This window comes from Carassius carassius, chromosome 25 (assembly GCF_963082965.1).
Source record: "Carassius carassius chromosome 25, fCarCar2.1, whole genome shotgun sequence".
Classification (NCBI taxonomy): Eukaryota; Metazoa; Chordata; class Actinopteri; order Cypriniformes; family Cyprinidae; genus Carassius; species Carassius carassius.
The window spans coordinates 27,501-55,415 of NC_081779.1; the positions used below are offsets into that span (position 1 = coordinate 27,501).

General features: G+C 44.5%; 1 protein-coding gene across 1 annotated transcript in view; it reads right to left on the reverse strand.

Moving 5' to 3' along the window:
* The window catches only part of LOC132103842 (F-actin-uncapping protein LRRC16A-like), a 30,131-nt gene extending 25,220 nt beyond the window's left edge, over positions 1 to 4,911 (reverse strand). Inside the window, exons 1-6 of the mRNA XM_059508890.1 lie at positions 4,694 to 4,911; positions 3,381 to 3,478; positions 1,324 to 1,374; positions 1,071 to 1,130; positions 153 to 274; positions 1 to 59 (exon numbers count right to left, since the gene is read on the reverse strand). The exon at positions 1 to 59 is cut by the window's left edge and continues 39 nt beyond it. Coding sequence (XP_059364873.1) covers positions 1 to 59; positions 153 to 274; positions 1,071 to 1,130; positions 1,324 to 1,374; positions 3,381 to 3,478; positions 4,694 to 4,733 — 430 coding nt within the window. The 5' untranslated portion in view covers positions 4,734 to 4,911. The remainder of the gene's footprint in view (positions 60 to 152; positions 275 to 1,070; positions 1,131 to 1,323; positions 1,375 to 3,380; positions 3,479 to 4,693) is intronic.
* Positions 4,912 to 27,915: the final 23,004 nt, after the last annotated feature.

Below are 27,915 nucleotides of genomic sequence, written 5' to 3' on the forward strand. Positions count from 1 at the left end.
GTGTTTGTAGACTGGTGATTCTCTCCACCGGCTTTAACAAGAGCTTCTTTATAACCCTCCTGAAACACATACACACACATATGAAATAAACACACACATATGTGTGCATGGAGCTATAGGGGTGTGTGTGTGTGTGAGAGAGAGAGTCTTACAGCGGGTTGAGTCCTGGACAAATCTCCTGAATGTTTGTTCCTATATGTGCAATAAAATCATCAACATCCTGATCAGACGTGAGTCTCAGAGAGAGCTGTCCTCTGTCATAGTCCACCAGCAACTACACACACACACACACACACACACACACACACACACACACACACACACACACACACACACACACACACACACACACACACACACAGGTGTTAAAGCATTATTAGATCAGCAGGGGGTGGTAAACATTCATTATAACATCATAAGACATTATATGAATTCAGAAATCATACAACTAGTTCAGATAAACAGTACAGAAGAACATCATTTATTTGAAATATAAATCTTTTGTAATATTATGAATGTCTTTACTGTCAGTTTCCATAAGTTTAATGCATCCGTGACAAATAAAATAAGTATTCTCTCTCTCTCTCTCTCTCTCTCTTTTATCTTACATACTACAATCTTTTGAAGGGTAGTTTATCATGGTTTCTACAGAAATATTGTGCAGCACAACAATATTTGTTCATTGATACATTGATAATAATCAGAAATGTTTCTTGAGCAGTAAATCATCATATTTTCATGATTTCTGAAGATCATGTGACACTGAAGACTGGAGGAATGATGCTGAAAATACAGCGGAGCATCACAGAAATACATTACACTTTAACAGAGACTCACACAGAAAACAGATGATTTACATTTCATTGCATTTCATTATTTGGCTCTTTTTCATGTTTAATTTCTGTGTATGCAAGTATATTTGGCATTTAAGCTGATTCTTGTCAAATAAGTTTTTATTCATTTATCAAATAACCTTGTAATAGCTCCGGGATTAATTATATGCACATGTTGCAACAAACATAAAAAATGCAAAAATAAGGCTGATTCTGATTGTTAAGGTTGAAGTTCACCTGTTTCTGTTTGACGCTGCTGATGCTCTGAATGTCAAAGACACTGAAGGACTGATCTACCTGAAGGACGAACAAACACACGATAAAACTACAGATGACATGCTGAGAGACTACAGACTCTGAACAAACACACAATCACACACAGAAGAAACACACACACAAATGACTTCAGACTGAGTGAACACAGGCCTGAACACGTTTGCAGATCCACAGAGAAGATCAAACACACACACACACACACACACACACTCACTTTAGCAGGGACTCGTGCGCTCAGAAGAAACACTCGATGAGGAGCGAGAGCCTGTGAAGAGAACAGAGAAGATTTAGAGCGTGACAATAATGAAATAACAGCACGCCTTTAATATGGAAGCTGTGTAAGTGGTTAAAACTAGTAGATAACCCACTTTACATTTCAGACTTTTTTCTCACAATTGTGAGTTCATATCTTGCAATTGAAAATTATAAACCTGTAAGTGCAAGCTTAAATCTGTCACCGAATAAAAATATCTAAAAGGTATTTGGAACGTTTTATCACACGATTCCGTTTTTTTCTTCTTCTCAGAATGGAAAGTTTATATATTGCAACTATGTATATATTTACATCTAATGCATGCTATACTACTTTAAAATGGAATTTATATAAAACAGAATTGATTATGCAATGATAAACACATCAATCATACCATGCTACACTTTTACATGACCTTATTATTAAATGGCATGTTCAGAAAGTGTTTATTTATCATCTAAGAAATAGTTATTTTGCATTTTAATCCAATTCTGAGTAAATCATTTTCTTTTTTGTCAGTCTGATGAATAATTACTCATGTGAAGTGTGTACTCTGGTTGTATACTATGCTAGTTTCCTACTGTAGTGTGTACTATGAACAGCAGTGTAGTTAACTAGTAGGCAAAGTCCATAACATCTCATATTCATGTTACAGTTTCGTCAATATTTACAGTTAATGAGGGAAAACAGATTATCTGATTAACAGATAAACAGATTATTTTAAGATTAGTTGCTTATCAGTAATAACAAAAATAATAAAATTATATTATTATTCTTTTTATTCCACCTGAATAACAATAAAAAAAAAAAATAAATAAAAAAAAAACAATAAAGCTAATCTTTTCAAAGTAAAATATATCCACTGGTGTGCTTTCTTCAGCATTTTATGAAAACATGCAAATGCATGTAAATATGAATTAAGGTTGCGATAATGTATTGCTGTAATCAGCAACAATTGCTTCACATTCATTAAGTGAACAATGAGCCGTCACGAGTGAGAACATCCTGAGCTCAAGATTAGACAAACATCATGACTAAAGGCTGTGAGTTTCTTGCTAAATCTTGTGGAAGCTCCTGGAATGCATTTGTGTGTGTGTGTGTGTGTGTGTGTGTGTGTGTGTGTTCATGCCTACAGGACCAGAGCTCTGTCATGTCAGGACAGGAAAATGAGGGTAAGTATGTGTAAATACCACAGCTGAACTTTACAATGAGGAACTTCTCAAACACTCCCTGTAACTCACTGTATGAAGACAAAACCTCAGCACAAACACATGAGCCCAAGCCTTCCCCAATCTGACACACAAAAACACGGCCAGCACACAGATATCACAAAATCACGCTTCACACGGACGACATAAAGTCATCAAGATGTTTGTGTTTGTTTCTTTATAGGAACAGATTTGGTGAAATGTAGCATTGCATCAGTGTCTCATCAATGGATGCTCTGCAGTGAATGGGTGCCAAAAGATGAAACAAAAGATGAAAGAAATCCAGCATTAAAATGTTTTTAACTCAAATACATAGAGTCTATAATCCATAATAACACTTCCTCCAGTGAAAAAGTGCATCTCCTGTTGTCTCTCACATCAGAATCCAGACACATATTTGTTTAGAGCTGTTTAAATGCTGTTTGATCTGTGCAGATTTCTCTCCTGATTCAGACCAGAACACTTTTTCACTGGAGGAAGTGTTATTATGGATTATAGACTCTATGTGTTTGAGTTAAAATCATCTTAATGCTGGATGTGTTTCATCTTTTGTCTTCTCCAGATGTTCACTGATGGACTGGAGTGCTGACGATTATTGGGATGTTTTTATCAGACTCTCATTCTGACGGCACCCATTCACTGCAGAGCATCCATTGATGAGACACTGATGCAGTGCTACATTTCTCCAAACCTGATGAAGAAACACACTGATCCTAGGGGGTAAGGATATTTTCAGGACATTTTCATGTTTGGCTGGACTATTGCTTTAATATTATATTCAGTGTTGTGACAGAAACACAATGTACTCACCAGGATTCTGTTCTCCAGTTTGTCACCTTTGACCTCCAGGTTCACTTTCTTAAGGACACAGAGCTTCATCTGCTGCCCAATGGCATCCTGAACACTCTCTACACACACACACACACACACACACACAAACACGCGCACACGCACACACACACACACACACACACACACACACACACGCACGCGCACACACACACACACACACACACACACACACACACACACACACACACACACACACACACACACACACACACACACACACACACACACACACAATCTCCTATTAATTTATATTCTCAGAATAGTAGTTTTATTCAACAGCTCACATGATGAATTCAGAAGTGCTGCATCTATGACTCAAATCATAGGAATCAAAACTGATCAAATCACATGATCAGAAGGAAATGTCACCAGTGTGCACTCTGCTGAATTACTGTAAGTGCTTCTCCTAACCAGCAAATCAGAGTGAATGGAAACTTTTCTGTTTTCTGTCTTATGTATATGATATTAAGAGATTTGATGTAGCATTTGGTTGATACAGACAATCATAGGCCCTTTGTTATTATTAGTTCCCTCTAATTTTCACTTCTTTTTTCACTTCTTTTTTTTTATTAACTGACATTGTTTTTGTCACAGTCATTTTTTTGCTTTATTGTTGCTTTTAAACCAATTATTGTAATTATTAGTTAGAAATTTATATAGAAACAATTTTCTCTCAGAAATTGCTCGTTAATTTCACAGGCAAAATAAAGAAAGAAAAATGTCAAGTACTCTGAATTAAACATGAAATTAGAAAAATCGAAATAGTATTTTCTTGTAAAATGTACTCTAATAATCTACATAATGTTTTTCTAATATTTTATTTACAGCTATAAAAATAAAAGCATTTTATATAGTTGTATTTTCAAATATATATCCTATTTAGTGTAAAATACATTACATTTTTTATTATAACAAAAAATTAATGGTGTGTAACTGTTTTTAATTGATCATGTATTGCATTTTGTAACTTTGATGTATATTTGTATATGCTACACAATCCTGGCTGGTACAGGACACTCCTGTAAAACAGATTTTAATCTCATTGAATCTTTTTCTGGTTAAATAAAGGTAATATATATCAGTCAGGTGAAGACGCGCTGTACGGTGTGGGAGGAGTCTGAATTGGCCCCTCCAACAGATAACATACATTAACACTAATAGCCTAATAAAGTGTCTCTTTACTGAAGTTTTAAAAAGATGTGTAATGAGCACAAACACGAGTCTCACATGTGAACGTGCTGATGGTGTGAGCATGAGAGACTGTTTCTTACCCAGGAGATCCTGAGGAATGTCCAAGTCTTCTGAGCTCATCTTCACTGACGGACCTGATGGAGAACTCCAGGAGAATCCTCATGAGCTGTGCTTACACCTTCAACTAGTTCCAGAAGCACACGACTAGTTCCAGAAACACACGACTAGTTCCAGAAACACACGACTAGTTCCAGAAGCGTGAATGAATCCTGCAGCGTGAACAAACAGACCCCACCCTCACCTCATACCTGTCTGTCTGACTCACTGTCTGTCTCTCTGCTTTACAGAACTGACAGTAATACCCATATATTAGCCTACAATAGTCACATACAATATTGCCAAACCTTTTTACACACAACTAGGTTCAAGGTTCAAAGTTCAAGACAAACTTGATGTTGACTTGAGAAGCAAAACAGTTTGAAGTCAATTTAATATCTTTAAGTCAGAAGGTAGTAGTTTTAAAGGTAAGATAGATAGATGTTGTTGTTGTTTATTTACCTCTAAAATAACCATATTTTAAATGTAAAATATGCTTATTTATATGTTTAAAATGTCTTTTACTTCAGTAAAACAAAAACATTCCAGTAAGTGCAGACAGCCAAAACCTAAAATATTGGCGACTTTGGTGACATCTGGTGATATATGATGGCATAAAAATATCAAAAATATCAATTTGCCACTAATATGGCTGTAGTTCTCAATGGCTGCATATAAGCTGATATCTATAAACCATTGTTGTAATGAACTTCACCTCTTATGCTTTAGATTTTATCATGTTAAAATTGTAAAAAAAAAAAAAAAAAAAAAAACAACAACATTGATATATATATATATATATATATATATATATATATATATATATATATATATATATATATATATATATATATATATATATTGTGTTGGGTGATACTATACAAAGATGCCAAAATACAGCCAAATCTGACCATGCAAAAAAAAAAAAAAAGACAAAGCAGGAGGCAGAGTAATCATTTATTTCTACCAAAAAACCGTCTAAGGTTACGTATGTAGCCCTGGTTCCTCAAAGGAACGAGACGCTGCGTCCAGAACGTTTGTGGAACGCCCCCAGCGTGAACTCTCTGAATAACGTGTGTAATCAGTCCAATGGAAGGGTGAGAAGTCATAGGCGGGTGACGTCAGAGACCAGGAAGCATAAAAGTATGAGCGGCGAAGCCGGAAAATCAGCCTCAAAGGATGAAGCAAGCGCCGGCCAGAGATGCCGGAAGTGTGGCACTGCGACGCAGCGTCTCGTTCCTTCGAGGAACCAGGGTTACATATGTAACCTTAGACGTTCCTCTTCAGGAACTCAAGCTGCGTCGAGAACGATTGGGAAACAGGAATGCCCATGCCGCCAGACTTTCAAATCTCTGCCTAGTGTGGAAGAGCACAGCTAAAGCAAGAGAAGGAGACAGGAGCCTGACAGTAATCGGGGACAACCCGTCCAATGGCCAAACTTCAGAAGGAGTGAGTCTTGACCCCCAGTAGAGGGGAGATCAGAGGACTCGAGGCTTAGGATAGCATCCTGATCAACGCTTAGCATAAGCTTCTTCTGGCCGGAGGCATCAGCCTCAGCGCATCATGGAGGAAACATGTAACCAGAGGGTTTCTGCCCACTGACTGACCACAGAGAGGGGCACGGTAGGCCACCATGGCCGCCACTTAGACCTTCAGGGTGGAGTTGGTCAACCCTGTGGAGAGAAGGGTCTGCAGGAACTCCAGCAGTGTACGAACCGGGCAGTTAACTGGGTCGAGCTGGCGGTCTCAGGGGAAGTCATGGCCTAGTAGTTTGACTCCTAACCCTAGGCTTGTGGGTTCGAATTTGGGGCCGGCAATACCACGATTTAGGTGCCATTGAGTAAGGCATTGAATTCCCAACTGCTCCCCGGGTGCCGCAGCATAAATGGCTGCCCACTGCTCCGGGTATGTGTTCACAGTGTGTGTGTGTTTGTGTTCACTGCTCTGTGTGTGTGCACTTTGGATGGGTTAAAAGCAGAGCATGAATTCTGAGTATGGGTCACCATACGTGGCTGAATGTCACGTCACTTTCACTTTCAGCACCAAGAAGTGAAAAGCTTCCACTTCAAGGCATACGGTTTCCTCATTGAGGGGGCTCTGTATTGGAGAACGGTCTCAACAACCTCGGTTGAGAGACCGGAAGCTAAGAGTTGTGCCTCCTCAGAGACCACACCTACAGCCCTTAAGCTCCATGCGGGGACCCTCCGCCTGCGAGAGGAGATCTCTCCTGACGGGAACCTCCCATGGAGTGCAGTCAAAAAGAGAAATCAGGCCCAGGTACCATACCCGGCCCGGCCGGAATGGGGCTACTAACAGCAGCTGGACTCCATCCTGGTGCCCTCTCTCCAGAACTCCCGGGAGCAGAGCAATCAGGGAAAAATTTACAGATGAACCCTCGGCCACGTCTGTACCATGGCGTCCAGCCCCAGTGGAGCTGGATGAGTCAGAGGAAGCCAGAGGGGACAGTGCAATGTCTCTCGAGGTGCAAACAGATCCACCCGAGTCTGGCCAACCTCTCCAACGCTGCTTCATCACCTCAGTGTGAAGCCGCCCTGAGACAAGAACAAAGGTTTCTTCGACATGTCTAAGGCACGCAGGCACCGCCACGTGAACTTTAGCATGCGAAGTGGGTTCCCCCTCAGGGAGAACCCCTTGTTCTTGAGCCACCACTGTAGGGATCTCATGGAAAGCAGGCCAATAGTATTCACGTTGGACACAGCTGCCATCAGACCCAACAATCTGCGAGACTGCTTGACAGTGAGTGACGACCTTCTCTCACTCTCACGACTGCAGTAAGGATCGACTCGATCCGAGCATGTGACATATGTGCCTGCATCGTGGTCGAATCCCACACCATGCCCAGATAAGTGGTTCTCTGTACTGGGGAAAGCACACTTTCCTTGGCGTTAAGTCTTAACCCCAGCTCTATCATGTGAGTGAGAACGACACCTCAATGCCGAACCGTCATCTGCTCTGATTGAGCTAATATCTGATTGTGGCTCAAGAACAAGGGGTTCTCCCTGAGGGGAACCCACTTCGCATGCTAAAGTTCACGTGGCGGTGCCTGCGTGCCTTAGACATGTCGAAGAAACCTTTGTTCTTGTCTCAGGGCGGCTTCACACTGAGGTGATGAAGCAGCGTTGGAGAGGTTGGCCAGACTCGGGTGGATCTGTTTGCACCTCGAGAGACATTGCACTGTCCCCTCTGGCTTCCTCTGACTCATCCAGCTCCACTGGGGCTGGACGCCATGGTACAGACGTGGCCGAGGGTTCATCTGTAAATTTTTCCCTGATTGCTCTGCTCCCGGGAGTTCTGGAGAGAGGGCACCAGGATGGAGTCCAGCTGCTGTTAGTAGCCCCAGGAAAGGATGCATTTCACTCTGTTCCACGAGCAGCTTTGGGACATTCTGATCACCTTCTGGTTCATCTTATACCGACCTACAGGCAGAAACTAAAATCAGCTAAACCTGTATTAAGGACTGTAAAAAGATGGACTAATGAAGCAGAGCAGGATTTACAATCTTGTTTTGACCTCACTGATTGGAGTGTTTTTGAAGCTGCTGCCACCGATCTGGACGAACTCACAGAGACCGTAACATCATATATCAGTTTCTGTGAGGATATGTGTATTCCTACCAAGACTCAACTAAATTACAACAATGACAAACCGTGGTTCACTGCAAAACTCAGACAGCTCCGTCAGGCCAAAGAAGATGCTTACGTGAAGGGGGACAATGTCTTGTATAAAAAGGCTAAATACACACTGGAAAGGGAGATCAAAGTGGCAAAGAGGAATTATTCTGAAAAAATAAGGACTCAGTTCACTTCGAACGACTCCGCATCAGTGTGGAAAAGCCTAAAGAAGATCACCAATTACAAGACACCACCCCCCAGCACTGTGGAAAATCAACGACTGGCAGACGATCTGAACGAGTTTTACTGCAGGTTTGAAAGAACACCCATCACCTGCCCTGAACACCTCTCCACACAACCGTTCACACCAATAACAACTCCTGCAACCAACCCTGAATGCCTCTCCAAACAAACGTTCACACCATTCACAGCTCCTGCAACCAACCCTGAATGCCTCTCCACACAACCGTTCACACCATTAACAGCTCCTGCAACCCATCCTGATCACCTCTCCAATCAATCGCTCTCACCATTCACAACTCCTGCAACCAACCCTGAATGCCTCTCCAAACAACTGTTCACACCACTCACAACTCCTGCAACCCACCCTGAACACCTCTCCAATCAAGCGCTCTCACCATTCACACCTCCTGCATCCTCCCTCTCCCCCACACCTGCAATACAGATCAGCGAGGATGCGGTGCGCCAGGTCTTCAGGAAGCAGAAAAGGAAAAAAGCACCAGGCCCAGATTGTGTTACACCAGCCTGTCTGAAATCCTGTGCTGACCAGCTGGCCCCCATCTTCACAAAGATCTTCAACAGATCGCTGGAGCTGTGCGAAGTCCCTTCATGCTTCAAACGCTCCACCATCATCCCCATCCCAAAGAAATCCAAAATTACAGGACTAAATGACTACAGGCCTGTGGCTCTAACGTCTGTAGTCATGAAGTCATTTGAAAAACTGGTGCTGGCCCACCTGAAGGACATCACTGGACCCTTGCTGGATCCTCTTCAGTTTGCCTACAGAGCAAACAGGTCTGTGGACGATGCAGTAAACATCGGACTGCATTATGTTCTGCAACACCTAGACAGACCGGGGACCTATGTGAGGATCCTGTTTGTGGACTTCAGCTCTGCCTTCAACACGATCATCCCAAACCTCCTCCTGCCCAAACTAACTCAGCTCTCCGTGCCCACCTCCGTCTGTCAGTGGATCAACAGCTTCCTGACAGACAGGCAGCAGCTAGTGAGGCTGGGAAAATACACATCCAGCACCCGTACAATCAGCACCGGAGCTCCCCAGGGCTGTGTTCTCTCCCCACTGCTCTTCTCCCTGTACACTAATGACTGCACATCTAAGGACCCCTCTGTCAAGCTCCTGAAGTTTGCAGATGACACCACACTCATCGGCCTCATTCAGGACGGTGACGAGTCTGCTTACAGACAGGAGGTTAAAGAGCTGGCTGTCTGGTGCAGTCTCAACAACCTGGAGCTTAACACGCTCAAAACAGTGGAGATGATCGTGGACTTCAGGAGAAACCCCCCTGCACTCCCCCCACTCACCATCATGAACAGCACTGTGACTGCAGTGGAGTCATTCAGGTTCCTGGGCACCACTATCTCTCAGGACCTGAAGTGGGACATTCACATTGACTCCATTGTGAAAAAGGCCCAGCAGAGGTTGTACTTCCTTCGCCAGCTGAGGAAGTTTAACCTGCCACAGGATCTGCTGAAACAGTTCTACTCCACCATCATCGAATCCATCCTCTGCACTTCAGTAACTGTCTGGTTCAGCTCAGCTTCTAAATCGGACCTCAGAAGACTACAGAGGGTAGTCCGGACTGCTGAGCGAATTATCGGTACAACCCTCCCATCTATTCAAGAACTGTACTTATCCAGAGTGAGCAAAAGGGCTGTTAAAATCACTCTGGACCCCTCACATCCAGCACACTCCCTCTTTGAACTGTTGCCATCTGGTCGACGCTACAGAGCACTGAGCACCAGAACGACCAGACATAGGAACAGTTTCTTCCCTCAGGCAATCCATCTTATGAACAGCTGATAATAACTGTGGGACACACTACACTATTTATATTTATATACACTACACTTTTTATCCAACACACATACTTAGCGTACACGTAAATCTTTTGCCATAATATACATGTACATACATGGAACACACTATACTACTTATATTTATATTTATATACACATACACTTATTTATCCAAACACACATACTTAGCGTACAGTTACAATTTTTCCACATAATATACATGTACATACATAAATGCTCTTTTTAATATACCTGCCATACATTGTCAATTTGTATATTGTCAATTTTTACCCACCTATTTGTATTTTTTTGTATTTTTTATTCCTTATTGTGTTTTTTGTTCTGTCGCTGTTATGTTGCACTGCGGAGCTCTGTCACGAAAACAAATTCCTCGTATGTGTGAACATACCTGGCAATAAAGCTCATTCTGATTCTGATTCTGATATCAACCAATTGTCAATGTGGTTGAGTCGTGAAAGTGTGGGGTGAGAGTGCAAGGCCAGAGGAAGATCCGTTAGGCCCCAAAAGCAAACCTCAGGAATTTCCGATGAAGAAGGATGGAGATACATTACATTACATTTATTCATGTAGCTGACGCTTTTCTCCAAAGCAACTTACAATTGCTATATATGTCAGAGGTCGCACGCCTCTGGAGCAACTAGGGGTTAAGTGTCTTGCTCAGGGACACACTGGCAGTTCACAGTGGATTCGAACCCGGGTCTCCCACACCACAGGCATGCGTCTTATCCACTGCGCTAACACCACCATCTTTTTTATAGATCGTGACACACCAGTCCTCGGACTTGCCTGTGCAAGCGTGGTGAACTTCAGTCCCCTGACTGAGCGGTTCAAAAAGCGCAGATCTAAAAAAGGACACAACACCTCATCCTTCCTCGGAACAGTTAAGTACCGGCCGTAGGGCCCGGACTCTGCGACCAGAGAAGGGACCACCTCGATAGCCTCCGTCTTCAGAGAGAGTCTACTTCTGTTCCATTACCAGAGCCTGCTTGGGGTCCAGATCTCTCCAGAGATCGATGCGCCCTGGAACACCGGAAGGGTTGGCAGATCGATCTCCTGAGTGCACTGAGGAGAGACGGGCACCATCAGCCCCCTGAGAGCTGACTGCTCGAGCTCCACTCCTCATTAATGCTGCTTATTATAATATTAGGCATAATATGCTTGTTTAACTGGTGCTTGTGCAACTGGTGCTTGTGGAACTGGCGAGCTCAGCGACGCCTTCCACATCAATCTCCTCAGAGAAAGACAGGCAGTGTGTCGCACCATCTCACCAGGGAGAAAGTACCACAACGCGGGCTTCCGAACCCCCGAGAGCGGGCGCCTGGATCTGGTGGCTAAGGAAGATGATAGGGACTTGCCCATCTACATTCCTTCCAGCGGATCCGAAAGCGAAACCCGCGAGCACAACCACCACTCCGCCTCGGCAAAAGCGGGGCTGGCACTGCGAGAAACGCAAGTGAAGGCTCCCTCCTCAAAGAGAGGCTTCTGAGAGTTTAGCAAAACGCTCGCATCGCAGAGCTGACACTGCGCGCTTCACTCTCAAGCAGACAACCAGTGCTGGCCCGAAGGGTTGTGGGGCCCTAGGCGAGATAAAAAAAATTGAGCCCACTGGTGTAAAAACAGTGAGAAGAGAGCACATAAAATACAATTTCAATATTTAAGTGTATACATTTTTATTACCTGTAACAGACTCAACATGTAATACATGTGTAAAAATATTTAGTCAGATTTAAATTTTGAAAGAGGAGGAGACCTTTTTTTTAGCATGAATTAGTTGGATGGATAATTAATTGATTATTTAATGAAACATGCTGAATGTGGCCTAATTTTCTCTCACATATCACACAAGTATGTCTGTGATCATGGGCATCATCACATTTATTAAATCAAGTATTAATACTACACTAATAAATAATGTATTATGTTTAGCGAAACATACCTTTACTTTGAGCCTGCTTTTCTCCATCTGTTTTTCTCCTCTTTCTTTTTTCGGCTCCGGAAAGATATTTTGGGCGTTTGGATGCCATTTAATTTCAAATTAAAATAGCATCAATGTGCATTGCATAAATTAGAAATACGTCGATCAAAAATAGCAACCAGACTTATGACGTTATATAACTTTAGACTTATTTAAGACATTTTCTCGAGTATATATCGAAATGAATTTACAGAGATATGTGGCTAAGTGGAATATGTGGAATCTGTACTAGGAATACGTTAAGACATTCTAGTTCACCCAATAGCCTATTGTGGGAGGTGTTATGCTAAATAGAGTGTGGTGCTGCTGTGTATGTTTCTAATCTTTTTTCCGCTTTTATTTAGACACTTTTTTATTATTATTATTATCGTTTTTAGCTATTTGTCATGTATGAATTATTCAGAGATATTCTTTTAATAAAATATGTTTTGTATTTTGCTCACCGCCATTGTGAATTGTATCGTGTTTAATGGGGTCTGTGCAATGCAAATGCATTATAAATGACACATGACCACTCTTACTATATGTGAACATTTGAAAAAAAAAAATCAAATAAAAATGTGTGACATCATTCGCGGGGCCCTCAAGTCAAAGAGGGGCCCCAGGCAACCGCCTGTCCGGCACTGCAGACAACACATGAGCTGCATGTGTCCCTACCTTTTTTTTTTTTTTTCTGGCAGGGAAACCCCGCAGCCTGAACGCTGCCTGCTCTCGCCCAAAACTTCTCTTGATTGAAGCTTTGACAAATGGAGTTTATCAGTGGACAAACGACACTAAATATGACTCACTAAATATGACTCACGAACAGATAGCGACTGAGACACACACAGAGCGCTTGCTGAAAACAGAAGGCTGACTGCCGGCTTCGCCGCTCATGCTTTTATGCTTCCTGGTCTCTGACATCACCCGCCTATGACGTCTCGCCCTTCCATTGGACTGATTACACACGTTATTCAGAGATGTCATGCTGGAGGCATTCCCCAATCGTTCTCGACGCAGCTCGAGTTCCCGAAGAGGAACATCAAATATTAATAATTTTAAAAAGTTAAATTGTACTAAAAAATGATAGAATAAACAGTAAACCTAACAAGTAGTATGTTCCGGATATCAACTAATCTTGGCAAACTTAGGAAAAGTAGCCAAGTGTTGTACCACTCAGACTAAGGGGAACTATAAATATATATATATATTTTGCCCAAATTTGTCCCGAAGGTAATTTTAAAAAAATGTTTTCAAAGCTCAAAGTCTTGCGCTGTATTTCTGGCCAGAAGAGGCTTTATTTGTTGTTTTTGACAAGAGTTAAACTCAACAACAGTTAAACTGTGATTGTACAATTAATCTAAATTTATTATGGATATCGCAAATAAATTGAAAGTGAAAATTGTTAATTGCGGCATTTAATCTGTTCATGTTGTGCCTTATTTCTTTGCACATGTATTTACAGGATTGCGCATTATAACCAATCACGATTGAGCTTCTGAATTGAATGGCCAGTCAGAGGCGTTCAGATGAGTCATCGCTGAAACGCCGGAGTTTAGATCAGTGCGCACTCCCTGCAAATATTTCTGACCGAAACTCTCGCAAATCCTCTCATCATAAACAACAGTGCAGATGTTTGAGTGATGTAAGATTTCATAGTGCAAACAGCTTCAGTGATTATAATAAGAGTCTTTTTGAGAATCCTTAAATGCTCTAGATTGAAGTCAGCTCTTTAATTATGCAGTTTGTATAATTAGCAACTTAAAGTATTTTATAAAAGGGGTCATATGATGCGATTTCAGTTTTTCCTTTCTCATTGGAGTGTTACAAGCTCTTGGTGCATAAAGAAGATCTGTAAAGTTACAAAGGCTAAAGTCTCAAACCCAAAGAGATTATTTATCATAGTTTAGACTCACATCCCCCTAAAACGGCTCGTTCTAAAACGCCCCACATGTCTACATCACTGTGTGGGAAGATTTGCATAACGCCACCCAAATGTTCATGCAAAGAAAGAAGGCGTAACTTTGATTCTCACTGTTGCCACAGCCGCCATGTGGTGGAGACACTGTTTCGTTGTGAAGGCTAAGCTAATTTGTTTGGTCTTCCAAATGAGGACACAACTAGAAATCAGTGGTTGAGTTGTATTTACAACACTGTTCCAGAACAGTTCAACCCAAATATTCAGATGTGTGCAGTAGGGGTTGCACCGAATAATCGATTAGTCAACTAGTCGACTTCAATGCTCTGCCATGAAGCTTAAAGATTGATGTCGACTAGTCACTGCTCCTATAAAGGGTGCAACAGGATAATAAATCTTTGAAGGACTTCCACATTTAGGCACCATTTCCAAACAGTTAAAATTACAAATAAATACATACTACAAAAGTGCTCTACAAATCAGGTGTGATTATATTACTGGATGCTCGAAATTGAATGGGAGAATGCATGTTTTAAACCACTTATTGTACAGTAAATTAATTGCTGTTCTAATCTAATGTGCTGCTGCACTCTAACACACACATAGACTACAGATAGTAGCTTGTAGATTACGTGCGCAGAGAATCATTCAGCGCGGAAATATACTGTCAACACTGTTCTGTGATTTCTCAATAAAATAGCTTAGAAACTGAAAAGTTCTGTGAAAAAAAGTTCATCAAATTTTTTATAAATGAAAACAAAAAATAAAATAAAAACTAAAACATCACTACTTTAAAGATTTGTTTTATCAGATAATTAATGCAAAATAAATTGTAAAAAATTTGCGCTGCTTATAGACAGATGATTATTTATGCAACATATCTTTCACAAAACAGATAAATATTAATAAAAACACACAGGTAATGCAAACCAATTTTTCAGTTAATGCCAATAACTTAACCATAATTACATTGTTGAGTTACAGTTATCATATAATAAAACATACATGCAGAACTCCATGTTTTGTCTTAAAGGGATACTCCACCACAAAATGAAAATTTTGTCATCAATCACTTACCCCCATGTTGTTCCAAACCCGTAAAAACTTTGTTCTTCTTCGGAACATGATTTAAGATATTTTAGATGAAAACCGGGAGACTTGAGACTGTCCCATAGACTGCCAAGTAAATAACAGTCTCAAGATCCAGAAAAGTATGAAAAGCATGGTCAGAATAGTCCATCTGCCATTAGTGATTCAACTGTAACGTTATGAAGTGACGAGAATACTTTTGTATGCAAATAAAACAAAAATAACAACTTTATTGAACAATTCAACACAAGGATGTGCAGTTTTCTTTCAAATCAAAGCATAAATACATGCAGAAACAGCGCATCCTTGTGGCACGGCTGACACAGAAGAGCATAGACAGTATATGGTGATATGGAGAGACACAGAGGACACTGTGACAAAGGAATTGTTGCATCTGGATTATTACCTGGTGACTTGCAATCATTTGTAGTAATTGCAGAGGTTGTCTGTGATCTTAATCCTGTGTGAATCGGCCATGTCTGTAATTTGTAAAGTAAAAATTCCCCGGCCAATGACCTACCATATTTCGTCAAGATGTTTCATCTTTTTACATTTTTATCAATCTTTGTGAATAATGGAGCTGCGTTGGAATGTTTTGATAGTATTTTGTGTGTTGTTATATCGCTATACTACACCAAACAACTATACAATTTGCAGAAAGAGAAAGCAAAAAAACATGTCAAGATCGTAAAATCGGACAAATGTGGAGGGCGTGGACCACCCCGCAGCGTTGCAGATGTCCAAGAGGGACACACCTGCTGAGAAGGCCTTAGAGGCCGCCATACCCCGAGTAGAGTGAGCCTTGGCCCCCAAAGGAGGGGGAAGACCAGAGGACTCATAGGAGACGTTGATAGCCTCGACTATCCAACGACTAAGGGTCTGCTTGGTGGCAGGAGAACCCTTGTTAGAAGGACCATAGCAAACCAGCAATTGGTCTGATTTTCTCCACAGGGCAGCTCTGTGGACGTATGCGTCCAGTGCTCGCACTGGACACATACAGTTTAGCTTCTCTTGGTCTGGCTCCCGAAAGGGAGGAGGACAGAAGGCCTGCAGTACGATAGGCTGTGGTGTAACAGAGGGAACCTTCGGAACATAACCCGCTTGAGGGTATAAGAATGCTTTGGCCATACCAGGGGCAAAGTCTAAATAAGTAGGGGCCACCGAAAGGGCCTGAAGATCTCCAACTCTCTTTAGTGAGGTGATTGCCAGTAACAGGGCAGTTTTAAGTGTCAGATGTCTATCTGAGATATCTTGTATTGGCTCGAATGGAGCTTTACAAAGAGCCTCTAGAACCACAACCAAATCCCAGGGGGGAACATGGGATCGTACTGGAAGTCTCAGCCTCAGCGCACCGCGGAGGAAACGTGTAACTAGGGGGTGCCTACCCACTGACTGATCATTGAAAGGGACATGGAAAGCAGCTATGGCCGCCACGTACACCTTTAAGGTGGAGTGGGATAACCCCGCATAGAGCCTGGCTTGTAAAAACTCCAGAACTGTACCAACTGGGCAGTTTGCTGGGTCAAGCTGGCGGTCTCTGCACCATGAAGTGAAGAGCTTCCACTTCAGGGCGTACAGTTTCCTCGTAGAGGGAGCTCTGGATTGGAGTAGGGTCTCAACAACCTCGGTTGAGAGACCAGCTGCTAAGAGTTGTTCCCCCTCAGGGGCCACACCCACAGCTTCCACAACTCCGGGCGAGGGTGAATTATCGTGCCCTGCACCTGTGAGAGTAGGTCTGTCCTGATCGGTATCTCCCACGGAGAGCAGTCGAGGAGCAAGACTAGATCTGAAAACCATGCTCGGCCCGGCCAGAACGGGGCTACTAGTAGTAGACGGGCCCCGTCCCGGCGTACTCTCGCCAGAACTCCCGGGAGCAGAGTGATAGGGGGAAATGCATACAGACGAAGCCTCGGCCAGGTCTGTACCATAGCGTCCAGTCCCAGAGGAGCTGGATGAACTAGAGAGAACCAGAGGGGACATTGCGATGTCTCTTGAGTCGCAAAGAGGCCCACCTGGGCTGTGCCAAATACTCTCCATATCTGCTTCACCACCTCGGGGTGAAGCATCCATTCCCCGGGCTTCGGCCCCTGCCTCGACAGTATGTCTGCTCCCACATTCAATCTCCCAGGAATATACACTGCTCTGATCGAGAGAAGTTTGCCCTGGGACCACAGAAGGATCTGGTGTGCCAGCTTGTACAAGGGGCGCGAACGCAGACCCCCCTGGTGATTGATATAAGAGACCACTGATGTGTTGTCGGTGCGCACCAACACATGGTGACCTCTCAGGTCTGGGAGGAAATATTTCAATGCTCGATAGACTGCTAGCATCTCTAGGCAATTGATGTGCCACGTCAGATGGCGACCACTCCACAGACCGCGGGCAGGGTGGCCACTCATGACCGCACCCCAATCGGTGAGGGACGCGTCTGTCGCTAGCGTTACACGGCGACGAGCAACTCCCAGCACCGGGTCCTGATTCAAGAACCAAGGTTTCTTCCACATGTCTAAGGCACGAAGGCACCGCCACGTGACCTTGATAACTCGAAGTGGATTTCCCCTCGGGGAAAAACCCTTGGACTTGAGCCACCACTGTAGGGGTCTCATGTGCAGCAGGCCAAAAGGTATCACGTTGGACGCAGCTGCCATCAGCCCTAACAATCTCTGGAATTGTTTGACAGTGAGTGACTGGCCTTCTTTGACTCTCTCGACTGATGTGAGGATCGACTCGATCCGAGCAGGAGACAGACGTGCCTGCATCGTGGTCGAATTCCACACTACGCCTAGATAGGTGGTTCTCTGAACTGGAGAAAGTACACTCTTCTTGGCGTTTAGTCTCAAACCCAGCTCCCCCATGTGTGCGAGAACGACATCTCGATGTCGAACCGCCATCTGCTCTGATTGAGCTAGGATCAACCAATCGTCGATATAATTTAGAATGCGGATGCCCTGCATACGGAGGGATACCAGAGCCGCATCTACACATTTCGTGAACGTGCGGGGTGAGAGTGCGAGGCCAAAGGGAAGTACTCGATATTGATAAGCTTTGCCCCCGAAAGCGAACCTCAGAAACTTCCTGTGTTGTGGAAGGATGGATATGTGGAAGTATGCGTCTTTGAGATCTATTGTGACAAACCAGTCCTCTGATCTGATTTGAGCTACAACCTGGTTGACAGTGAGCATTTTGAACTTCAGTGACATAACTGAGCGGTTCAGGTGACGTAAGTCTAAGATCGGACGCAACCCCCCATCCTTCTTTGGAAATACCGGCTGTAAAATCCGGATTCCCTGTCTAGAGGAGGGACCACCTCGATGGCCTCCTTCCTTAAAAGGGTCTTCACTTCTTGTTCCATAACCAGAGCCTGCTGGGGGCCGACCACAGTCGGTGTAACCCCGTTGAACTTCGGTGGTGGACGACCGAACTGAATGCAATAGCCTCTTTCTATTGTACGCAGGACCCACTGAGATACATTTGGCAGAAGCTTCCACGCTGCTAAATAATCTACTAAGGGAATCAGTCTCTCGAGACTGACCTCTGGTGTAAGAGGCCCCCGAAGGGGCGGCGAGCATCCCAGCTCCGCTACGCTCACGGGCGGAAGTAACTGGGAGTGGCGCTCGCTGGAGGCCGCTGCGCCCTGAAACTCTGGCAGGGTTGGCAGACCGACCTCCTTAGGGTACTGAGGTGAGACGGGCACCGTATAATGAGGTGGACTGCACTCTACCCCAGCAGGGGCTACCCTCTGGATCCTGGCGTCAGGATCTCTTCGTCGAGGACTTCCGGGCTTCGATGACAGATCTGAAATCGGCTTTAGCCCTAGAAGCCCCCGACTCAGAGCGTCGTTGCCCTCTGTCCCGACGTGGGGGAACACGAGCGGCGACGCTCTGCTTCTGCGCTTCCTGGTGTGAGGAGCCAGTATGTGGAGTGGTCATCTCCCGCCCAGATGCACCACGAGAGCGACGAGGGAGGAAACTCTGGAACGCCGCTGCCTGCTTGTGTGCCTCCTGGAACCTGTCGACGACAGTGTTGACTGTGTCGCCGAACAGGCCCGAGGCTTGAAGCGGGGCGTCCAGGAGGCACACTCTGTCTCGTTCTTTTATTTCTGACAGGGTCAGCCACAAATGCCTCTCCGCGGCCACTAAGTCTGCCATAGACCGCCCAATTGCGCGAGCGGTCTCCTTAGTGGCGCGGAGGGAGAGATCAGCGGTCTTTCTTAGTTCTTCTATGTCTTCAGACTTGATCCCCAGCTCCTCATACTGGGACGACAGGGGTGGCGAATCCCCAGCAACAGTCTCCACATCGACCTCCTCGGAGGACGAGAGGTGAAGAGCTGATCCCTCACCCTGGGGGGAAGAAACCGACGAGCGTGCTTCCGAACCCAGGGTTTGGGCGCCGGATCTGGCAGATGAGGAAGGAGATAAGGACTGGCCCGTCTCTATTCCTTCTGACAGATCCACCTGCGAACCCCACGAGTGCAGCAGCCGCTCGTAATGTAGCGAGGGCAGGGAGGAACACACAATCTATAACGTGGCTTGGAATCGCCCTTCATATGTTTGGTCTTTTGCTTTTGTTTTGGTATATTGAGCTGTTTTAGCGATCTTTTAATGGCTAAGGGACAGACAACAATAAATAGGACCAACAGGATAGACTTTTGATATGCACACACAGAGCGCTTGCTGACAGATTCGAAGCTGAAGCCAGCTGCACGGCACGTGCTTTTATAGCTTCCTGGTCGCTACGTCACCCCGCCCGTGATGTCACGCCTTTCCGATGGACTGATTGCATACGTTATTCAGAGTCGGTCTCGTCAGGGACGTTCCCCAAAAGCGTTTCGACGCAGCTCGAGTTCCTGAAAAGGAACTTTTGTTAATGTGTTACAAATACATCAAGCATAAAGCTTGAAATATTATTTTAACCTGGTGAATTCTAAATTACAGGGCATGGAACTATATGTTTTTTTAAATATTTAAACTGGACCATAGAACGGGACTCTTAAAGATTTGACATCTGGGTATCCAGGAGATAAATCAGTAAATTCGAGAAAAATCACAGGCTTTCTTTTTTAATAAATGCATTTGGTAAACCAATTTCAAATGTGACATGGTAATACATGAAATTTACAACAAAACTCCACTAAATAATAGCGCTCTTACATGAGGGGCGTGGTTGGGCGTTTTCGCGATTATAAAATCAGGGTGAATGAAAGATTCATTCTGTCTTGTGCTTGAGTCAGGATTGAAGACTTCGTCCACATCACAAGTAATGTTGTGTTTTTTGCTAGACAAAGAGAATAAACCTTGTGCTTGTTACGAATACCACAGGAGGCTGAGGATAACAGAAAGACAGTTTATTTAGGCACAAGCAGAGGAGCGGGTAGTGCTTGGTAAAGTGATGGAGTAGGAGGTAGTGCAGAATGGATTCATTGATGAGGGGTAGAGACGCTGGAGAAGGAGGGTGTACCACACACGCACGATGACTGGGAGCTTCTGGAGATCGCTGGAGAGAGGTAAGTAGAGATAGAGTTAGTCCTTAGAGTTAGCATACAGGTAAGACCTAGTTACGAACGAGACCGGACGCTGACTGAGTGCTTGAGGTGATTGCTGGTGGATGAGGGTCAGGTGGAAGTGATCAGTATTCAGGTGAAGGCATGCGCTGTGATTGGGAGGTGGAACCTGGCGTGTCTGTAACAGTACCCCCCTCCCCACGGCTAGCTCCTGAGGGCCGAGGACCCCTCCGACGTGGTGGACGTCCTCTTCCTCTTGGAGCTGATCTGTTAGGATGACTGGAGTGGTAGGTGTCTAGTAAGTTCGGATCCAGGATGTCGTTGCGTGGGACCCATGAGTGTTCCTCTGGACCATATACTTCCCAGTCCACTAGGTACTCAAGTTGTCCACCTTGCCGCTGGGAGTCCAGGATGTCTCGAACTACATAGGCAGCACCGTCTTCAAGGAAGAGTGGAGGGGGGGCTTCGGCTACGCCAGGTTCTGTGGAGGGAGAAACAGAGGGATGGTAAGGCTTAAGCTGAAGGCTTAAGTGGAGGCTGGTAGCCGAGCACGCACTGGAATGGAGTGAGTCCGGTGGTAGGTTGTCGAGGGAGTTCTGTGCATACTCGACCCAACCTAGGAACTGGTTCCATGAGTTCTGGTGGCAGAAGGTACGAAGGAAGCGTCCAATCTCCTGAACCTTCCTCTCCATCTGCCCGTTGGATTGGGGATGGTATCCAGAGGACAGACTGATGGCCACACCTAGGAGTGAGTGAAATAGGTGTGACCACGGGCGATTAGGGACGGGCAGAGGATGGAGCTTGCCTGATGGTAGATGGCATAGACTTTTGGAGATGGCGCAGTCTGTACATCCGTTCACGTACCTTCTGACGTCAGAAGCCATGTTGAGCCACCAGAAAAGTTCCCTTAGCAACGAGAGGGTTTCATTGACCCCCGGGTGACCAGTGCCAAGAGATGTGTGAGCGGAGTGAATGAGTGGAGTGCGCCATATCCTGGGGATGTTTTGGGTTGTCCCGGTGGGCAACCCAGCAGGGGGTTTAGTTTCCGGCTATTCTAGGTTTTCGGGGGCGTGTCACCAGGACAGGGCATCAGTCTTCACGTTTTCGGCCCCTGGGCGATCGAGATTGGATAGTGGAAGGGGGTGAAGAATAGTGCCCAGCGGGCCTGTCTCGAATTCAATCTCTTGGCGACCCGAAGATATTCAAGGTTCTTGTGGTCATTGAGAACTAGAAAGGCTAATCCCTCCAGCTAATGCCTCCATTCCTCCAGGGCCAACTTGATGGCCAGCAGCTCACGGTTGCCGATGTCATAATTTACCTCCGCCGGGTTGAGCTTCTGAGAGAAGGTGCAAGGGTGGAGGCGACTGGGATTCCCCTGCTGCTGTGATAAGACCACTCCCACTCCGGTGGTAGAGGCATCGACTTCTACGAATAAGGGTCGATTGGGGTCAGGATGGACCAGGAGTGGAGCGGTCGTAAAGGCCCTCTTGAGGGAGTTGAAGGCTTCTGTGGTGGCTGGAGTCCATGACAGTGATTTGGGTTTGTTCCGGAGGAGGCTAGTGAGAGGGTTGGTGATGGTACTGTAATTTTGGATGAAACGTCTATAGAAATTGGCAAAGCCGAGGAATCGTTGGAGTTCTTTGATGGTGGTAGGAATGGGCCAATTTCTTAACAAGTCCATACGGCATCACACAGTACTCATAGTGGCCAGTAGGGGTGATGAAGGCAGTTTTCCACTCGTCCCCCTCACGTATCCGAATGAGGTTGTATGCGCTGCAGAGGTCCAACTTGGTGAAAACAGTGGCACCACAGAGATGTTCCAGGGCAGCTGGGATGAGGGGAAGTGGATAGTGGAACTCAACAGTTATATTGTTCAGACCCTGATAATCGATACAGGGCCGCAAACCTCCGTCCTTCTTCTCTACAAAGAAAAAACTCGAAGCAGCAGGGGAGGTAGATGGATGAATGTAACCCTGAGCCAGCGCCTCCTTGATGTGGAAAGGGGATATATCCTTCCTTTAGGCACTGGTTCACCCGGAAGCAGATTGATGGCACAGTCCCACGGCCGGAGGCAGCTTGGAGGCCGGTTTGGGGCAAAATACGTCACTGAAGGGGCCGTAGCATGTCGGGATGGAGATGGATTGATTTTCCACTGGGCTCTCTATGGAGGTGGTACATACTGCAAGAGGTGCCGGGGAAGGTTTGGCTGGGACAGGACAACCAGTGATGCAGCTCTGGAAAGAGGAGGCAACCCACTTCAGGACTTCGCCCGTCTTCCTCGAGATGACAGGGTTATGCTGCTCCAACCATGGGCACCCTAGGATGACATGAGCGGTGGATTCCTCCAGAACCAGCAGGTGGATCTCCTCTTAATGGAGTAGTCTGGTTTGGAGGGTGATGGGACCCACACTATGACGCACACATCTTCTACTCAAAGGTCTTCCAGTTATTGTGTGGATGTGGTAGGCTGACCGCTGACCGCGACGGCAGAGAGCGCCGGAGATGAAGTTGCCAGCTGACCCAGAATCGAGGAGGGCGGAAACGAAGAGATGTCAGCGGCAGTAAGTGTCACATCAGTGGTGAGTGGTTTCATTTGATACTTCAAAGGGGGAATGGCACTCACCATGGGACGAGGAGGATGGACGGGGCATACAGAGATGATATGCCCCGGGGATGCACAGTAGAGACATAGATTCTGGGCCAACAGTCTTTGTCTTTCAGCCACAGAGAGTAGATAGGAATCGACAAGCATGGGTTCGTTGGCTGCTTCTGGGGAGCTGACAGCCTCTGGTCGGCAGAGTGATGAGTTGAAGTACGCCTGGCCCTGGTGCTCTACGAGGCACGACTGCATACGGGTGGCAAAGCGGATGGAGAGTTGAATGAACCATTCAAGCCCGATGGTGTCCTCGTATGCTGCGAGATGCAACCGCACTCGAGGTTCCAATCCTTGACGGTAGGTAGTCAGCAAGGCCTGCTCGTTCCATCCACTGGTGGCCGCTAGAGTCCTGAACTGAAGAGCATATTCATTGACAGACATTTTTCCCTGTTTCAGGTTATAAAGCTTCTCATCAATAGACAAGTCCCAAGCTGGTCTGCCAAAAACTTCTTGGAAATGATCGATGAAGCTAGAATAAGACTGGATAACTGGGTTATTCTGTGTCCAAATTGAATCGGCCCACTGAAGTGCTTTACCTTGCAAGTGGGATATCAGGAAGGCCACCTTAGATCTTTCGGTAGGGTATAAGTGCAGTTGCATCTCCAGGACCAGCGAGCATTGGAGTAGAAATCCTCTGCAATCCTCCACCGAACCAGAGTAGGGAGCCGGCTTGGCTATGGGACTGGCGTGCACGGAGGTGAGGAATTGCTGGAGTTGTTGGTCGAAGTGCTCGCAGGTGCCGGGGATGCGGGTAGAGTGGTGAGTGTCCGACTCAATGCGTCGACCAGGTTTTCAAAGGGGTCCATGAGGCTCATGCTTGTGCTGATCGGTGTTGGTCCGGTCTTCTGTTACGGAAATCCACAGGAGGCTGAGGATAACAGAAAGACAGTTTATTTAGGCACAAGCAGAAGAGCGGGTAGTGCTGGGTAAAGTGATGGAGTAGGAGGCAGTGCAGGATGGATCCGTTGATGAGGGGTAGAGACGCTGGAGAAGGAGGGTGTACCACACACACGCACAATGATGACTGGGAGCTTCTGGAGATCGCTGGAGAGAGGTAAGTAGAGCTAGAGTTTGTCCTTAGAGTTAGCATACAGGTTAGACCTAGTTGCGAACGAGACCGGATAATTACTGAGTGCGTGATATTTGTAGTGCACAGGTCATTGCTGGTGGATGAGGGTCAGGTGGAAGTGATCAGTAATCAGGTGAGGGCGTGCGCTGTGATTGGAAGGAGGTGGAACCTGGCGTGTCCGTAACAGTGCTCTTGCTCCTCTTCTTCTCAGATTGTGTCCATCTATTGTTCTTATCATCAGTCACCTGCAGAAAGATTGCTTTATTCGACAAATTGGTTTAAGCTGGTGAGAATTTGTTTCAGGGATTGGGGTTTAGTGTTTCACCATTTCAGAAAACTGTAATGTCTATCAGGCCTAATAAAGAGAAGCATGAACCGTTTATAAATAACTTTTCACAGACAATCATTGGTTATTTAAGCATGAAAAACACTGATTATTCAAACTGTGAATAAATGAAGTAAAGAAACAGAAGCGGTCTATGACTTTAGTCTAAAGTAACTGAATTATGCATTTACGCTAAAATATTTACATATACTGTGATCAGAGGGGGAATGGAGCGAGGCCGGTGGAGTTAATGTTAATGCGCAACACCTGTGCTACTCACCAGTCTTTAGTCCCATGAAGGAGCTCCAGAAAGATAAAAGAAGGAGTGACAACAGTGAAAGATGAAAGAGGACCAGGCCTGGATTTTATTTATTTAAACAAAAATTTCAATGATAAAGTAAACACAAACAGAACCAAAACACAAAATAAAGTACAGGCCTGGTCCTCTCTCATCTTACACTATCATCACTCCTGATTTTATCCTTTCTTGGATAGTCTGACTGTCACTGGTGGAGCCCATTCCTGACACATACGAAGAAAATCACTTGAAATAACAGCAACTTTAACATACAAATGATGATATACAAGGTTGTAATTATAAGTTTACTTTTTTAAAATATGAGATAACATCAGAATTATGACAAAAGTCAATTATGAGATAAAAAGTAATAATTATAAATAGATTTAAAAGCTCATAATTGTGAAACAATGTTGACATACAAGGTCATAATTATGAGATAAAAAGTCAAAATTATGAGATAGCATCAGAATTATGACATAAAGTCTATTATGAGATAAAATGTCAAAATTGTGAGATAACATCAGCATTATGACAAAAGTCAATAATGTCATAAAAATCATAATTATGACACACTGTTGACATACAAGGTCATAATTATGAGCTAAAAGTCAAAATGATGAAAAAACATCAGAAGTATGACAAAAAAGTATATTATTAGATAAAAAGTCGAATTATAAAAAAAATTCCCCCACAAATGTCCTATTTCGACCAAAGACCGAGGTATTTATTTTTTTAAATTTTTTATCAATCTTTATGAAGACAAAAGTCAATAATGATATAAAAAAAATAATTATGAAGAGTTTAAAAAAAAAATCTTAATTATGACCTACTGTTGGCATACAAGATCATAATTATGAGATAAAAGTCAAAATGATGAGATAACATCAGAAGCATGACAAAAAGTCTATTATTAGATAAAATGTAAAATGATGACATACAAAGTATTGAGGGTGTACTCACACTAGCCAGTTTGAACCGTGCCCGAGTGCGTTTGACCACCAAAGCGCGTTTCGTTTGACTAGTGTGAGTGCTCCGTACCGTGCCCGGGCGCGGCTCGATTGGCCGGCCCTGGCCCACTTGGAAGAGGTGGGCCAGAGCACGGTTCAGTTGGACTCGGGCGCGGTTCGCATGCAGTGTGAGCGCTAACCGTGCTGGAGCACGGAACAGGACGCGTGGCGTCACGGTTTTGCGACGCTCCAAAAGCTCAGCTGGTACCTTGCAAACCTCCTCATACGAGCAGCACGATTACGTGAAAATTTTCGCGCCACTAAGGCGACACATCTGTTTAACAACAGGCTGTGAGAGGGCTGTGGACCACCGTGGACCAAACGACACAAAGAAAACAGAGCGATGGACTCCATTGTGTTCAGAGAGCGCCACTCTTCCTGTTTATCCCGAAACCGTTGCACCATAATGACGTAAGCGTGCTCCGGCACGAATGCTGAAACCCTATGTGAGTGCAGGCCAGAGGGGGATTGGGGAGGGGGGACAATCGTACTCGGGCCCGGTTCATGGCAACCGTGCCTAGTGTGAGTACACCCTAAAATACAAATAGTTATGAGATAAAATGTCTAAATTATGAGATAATATCGTACTTATGACAAAATCATGAAATTTATTATGAGATTAAAAACAGTAACAATTAAGACATACAGTCACACTAAACCATAATTAAGAAAGAAGTTGAAATTATGACATACAAAGGGAAATTCTGATCAATTATGAGATAAAAATTGTAATTTATAGCATTCAAAGTCACAAATATGAGACAAAAAGTTGAAATTCTGAGACAACAATGATTATGAAGAAAAATTTATATGAGATTAAACATATAATAATAACATTATATGTTGTTGGCGTCTGTACTGCATTTGAGCTCCTTCACTATATTCTTTTTATCGACTATTTTTAACTTAAAAATCTATTTTATACACCATCGTTTCCGTTTATATAACGTGTGAATATATCCTCTATTGTATTCTACAACAAAAACAATCAGAGCGCCTCGCTATCACTAGTTTTATTATGATCTCCCGGGTCCGCTATTAGCTTATAGCCTGTTAGCATCAGCGGGGTGGTTGCAGCTAACTGCGCTTACATTGCTAATACTCTATTCACACACATTACCACTGCTGTTCTCACTGTCACTTGCTTTAATGGCGGATGGATGTCTACCTTTAATTGCAGGTGGGGACACATTCGAGGCCGTGGAGAAGCACATTCGCGACCTGGAGGTGAGGCAGGCCCAGCTGAGAGAGCGGAGAGCCGCGCTGGAATCATCCCGGGCTGACGCTCACAAGTCCGGGGTAAGTATACAGCATGCTGTTAACAGTCCCACCACGTCTACTCCGTGTGTTTCTCTGCACAGGCCCGGTGCACCCAGGACGCGATCTTCCCAGATGAGTTTTGTTCCACCCGCTTAAATGATAAAAGTACTTTCGCTGTAAAAACTATTAAGACAGTGTCTGTTCCCCAAATAGTGAGGTCAAAATATAAATATAATGTAGGATCTAGAAAAAATCTTATCATGATTAAACCAGAAACATGTAAAGTAAATGAACAAAAACCATTTTTAAAGTTTGGGCTCATAAATATTAGATCACTCACACCCAAAGCAGTTATTGTAAATGAAATGATCACAGATAATAGTTTTGATGTACTCTGCTTGACTGAAACCTGGCTA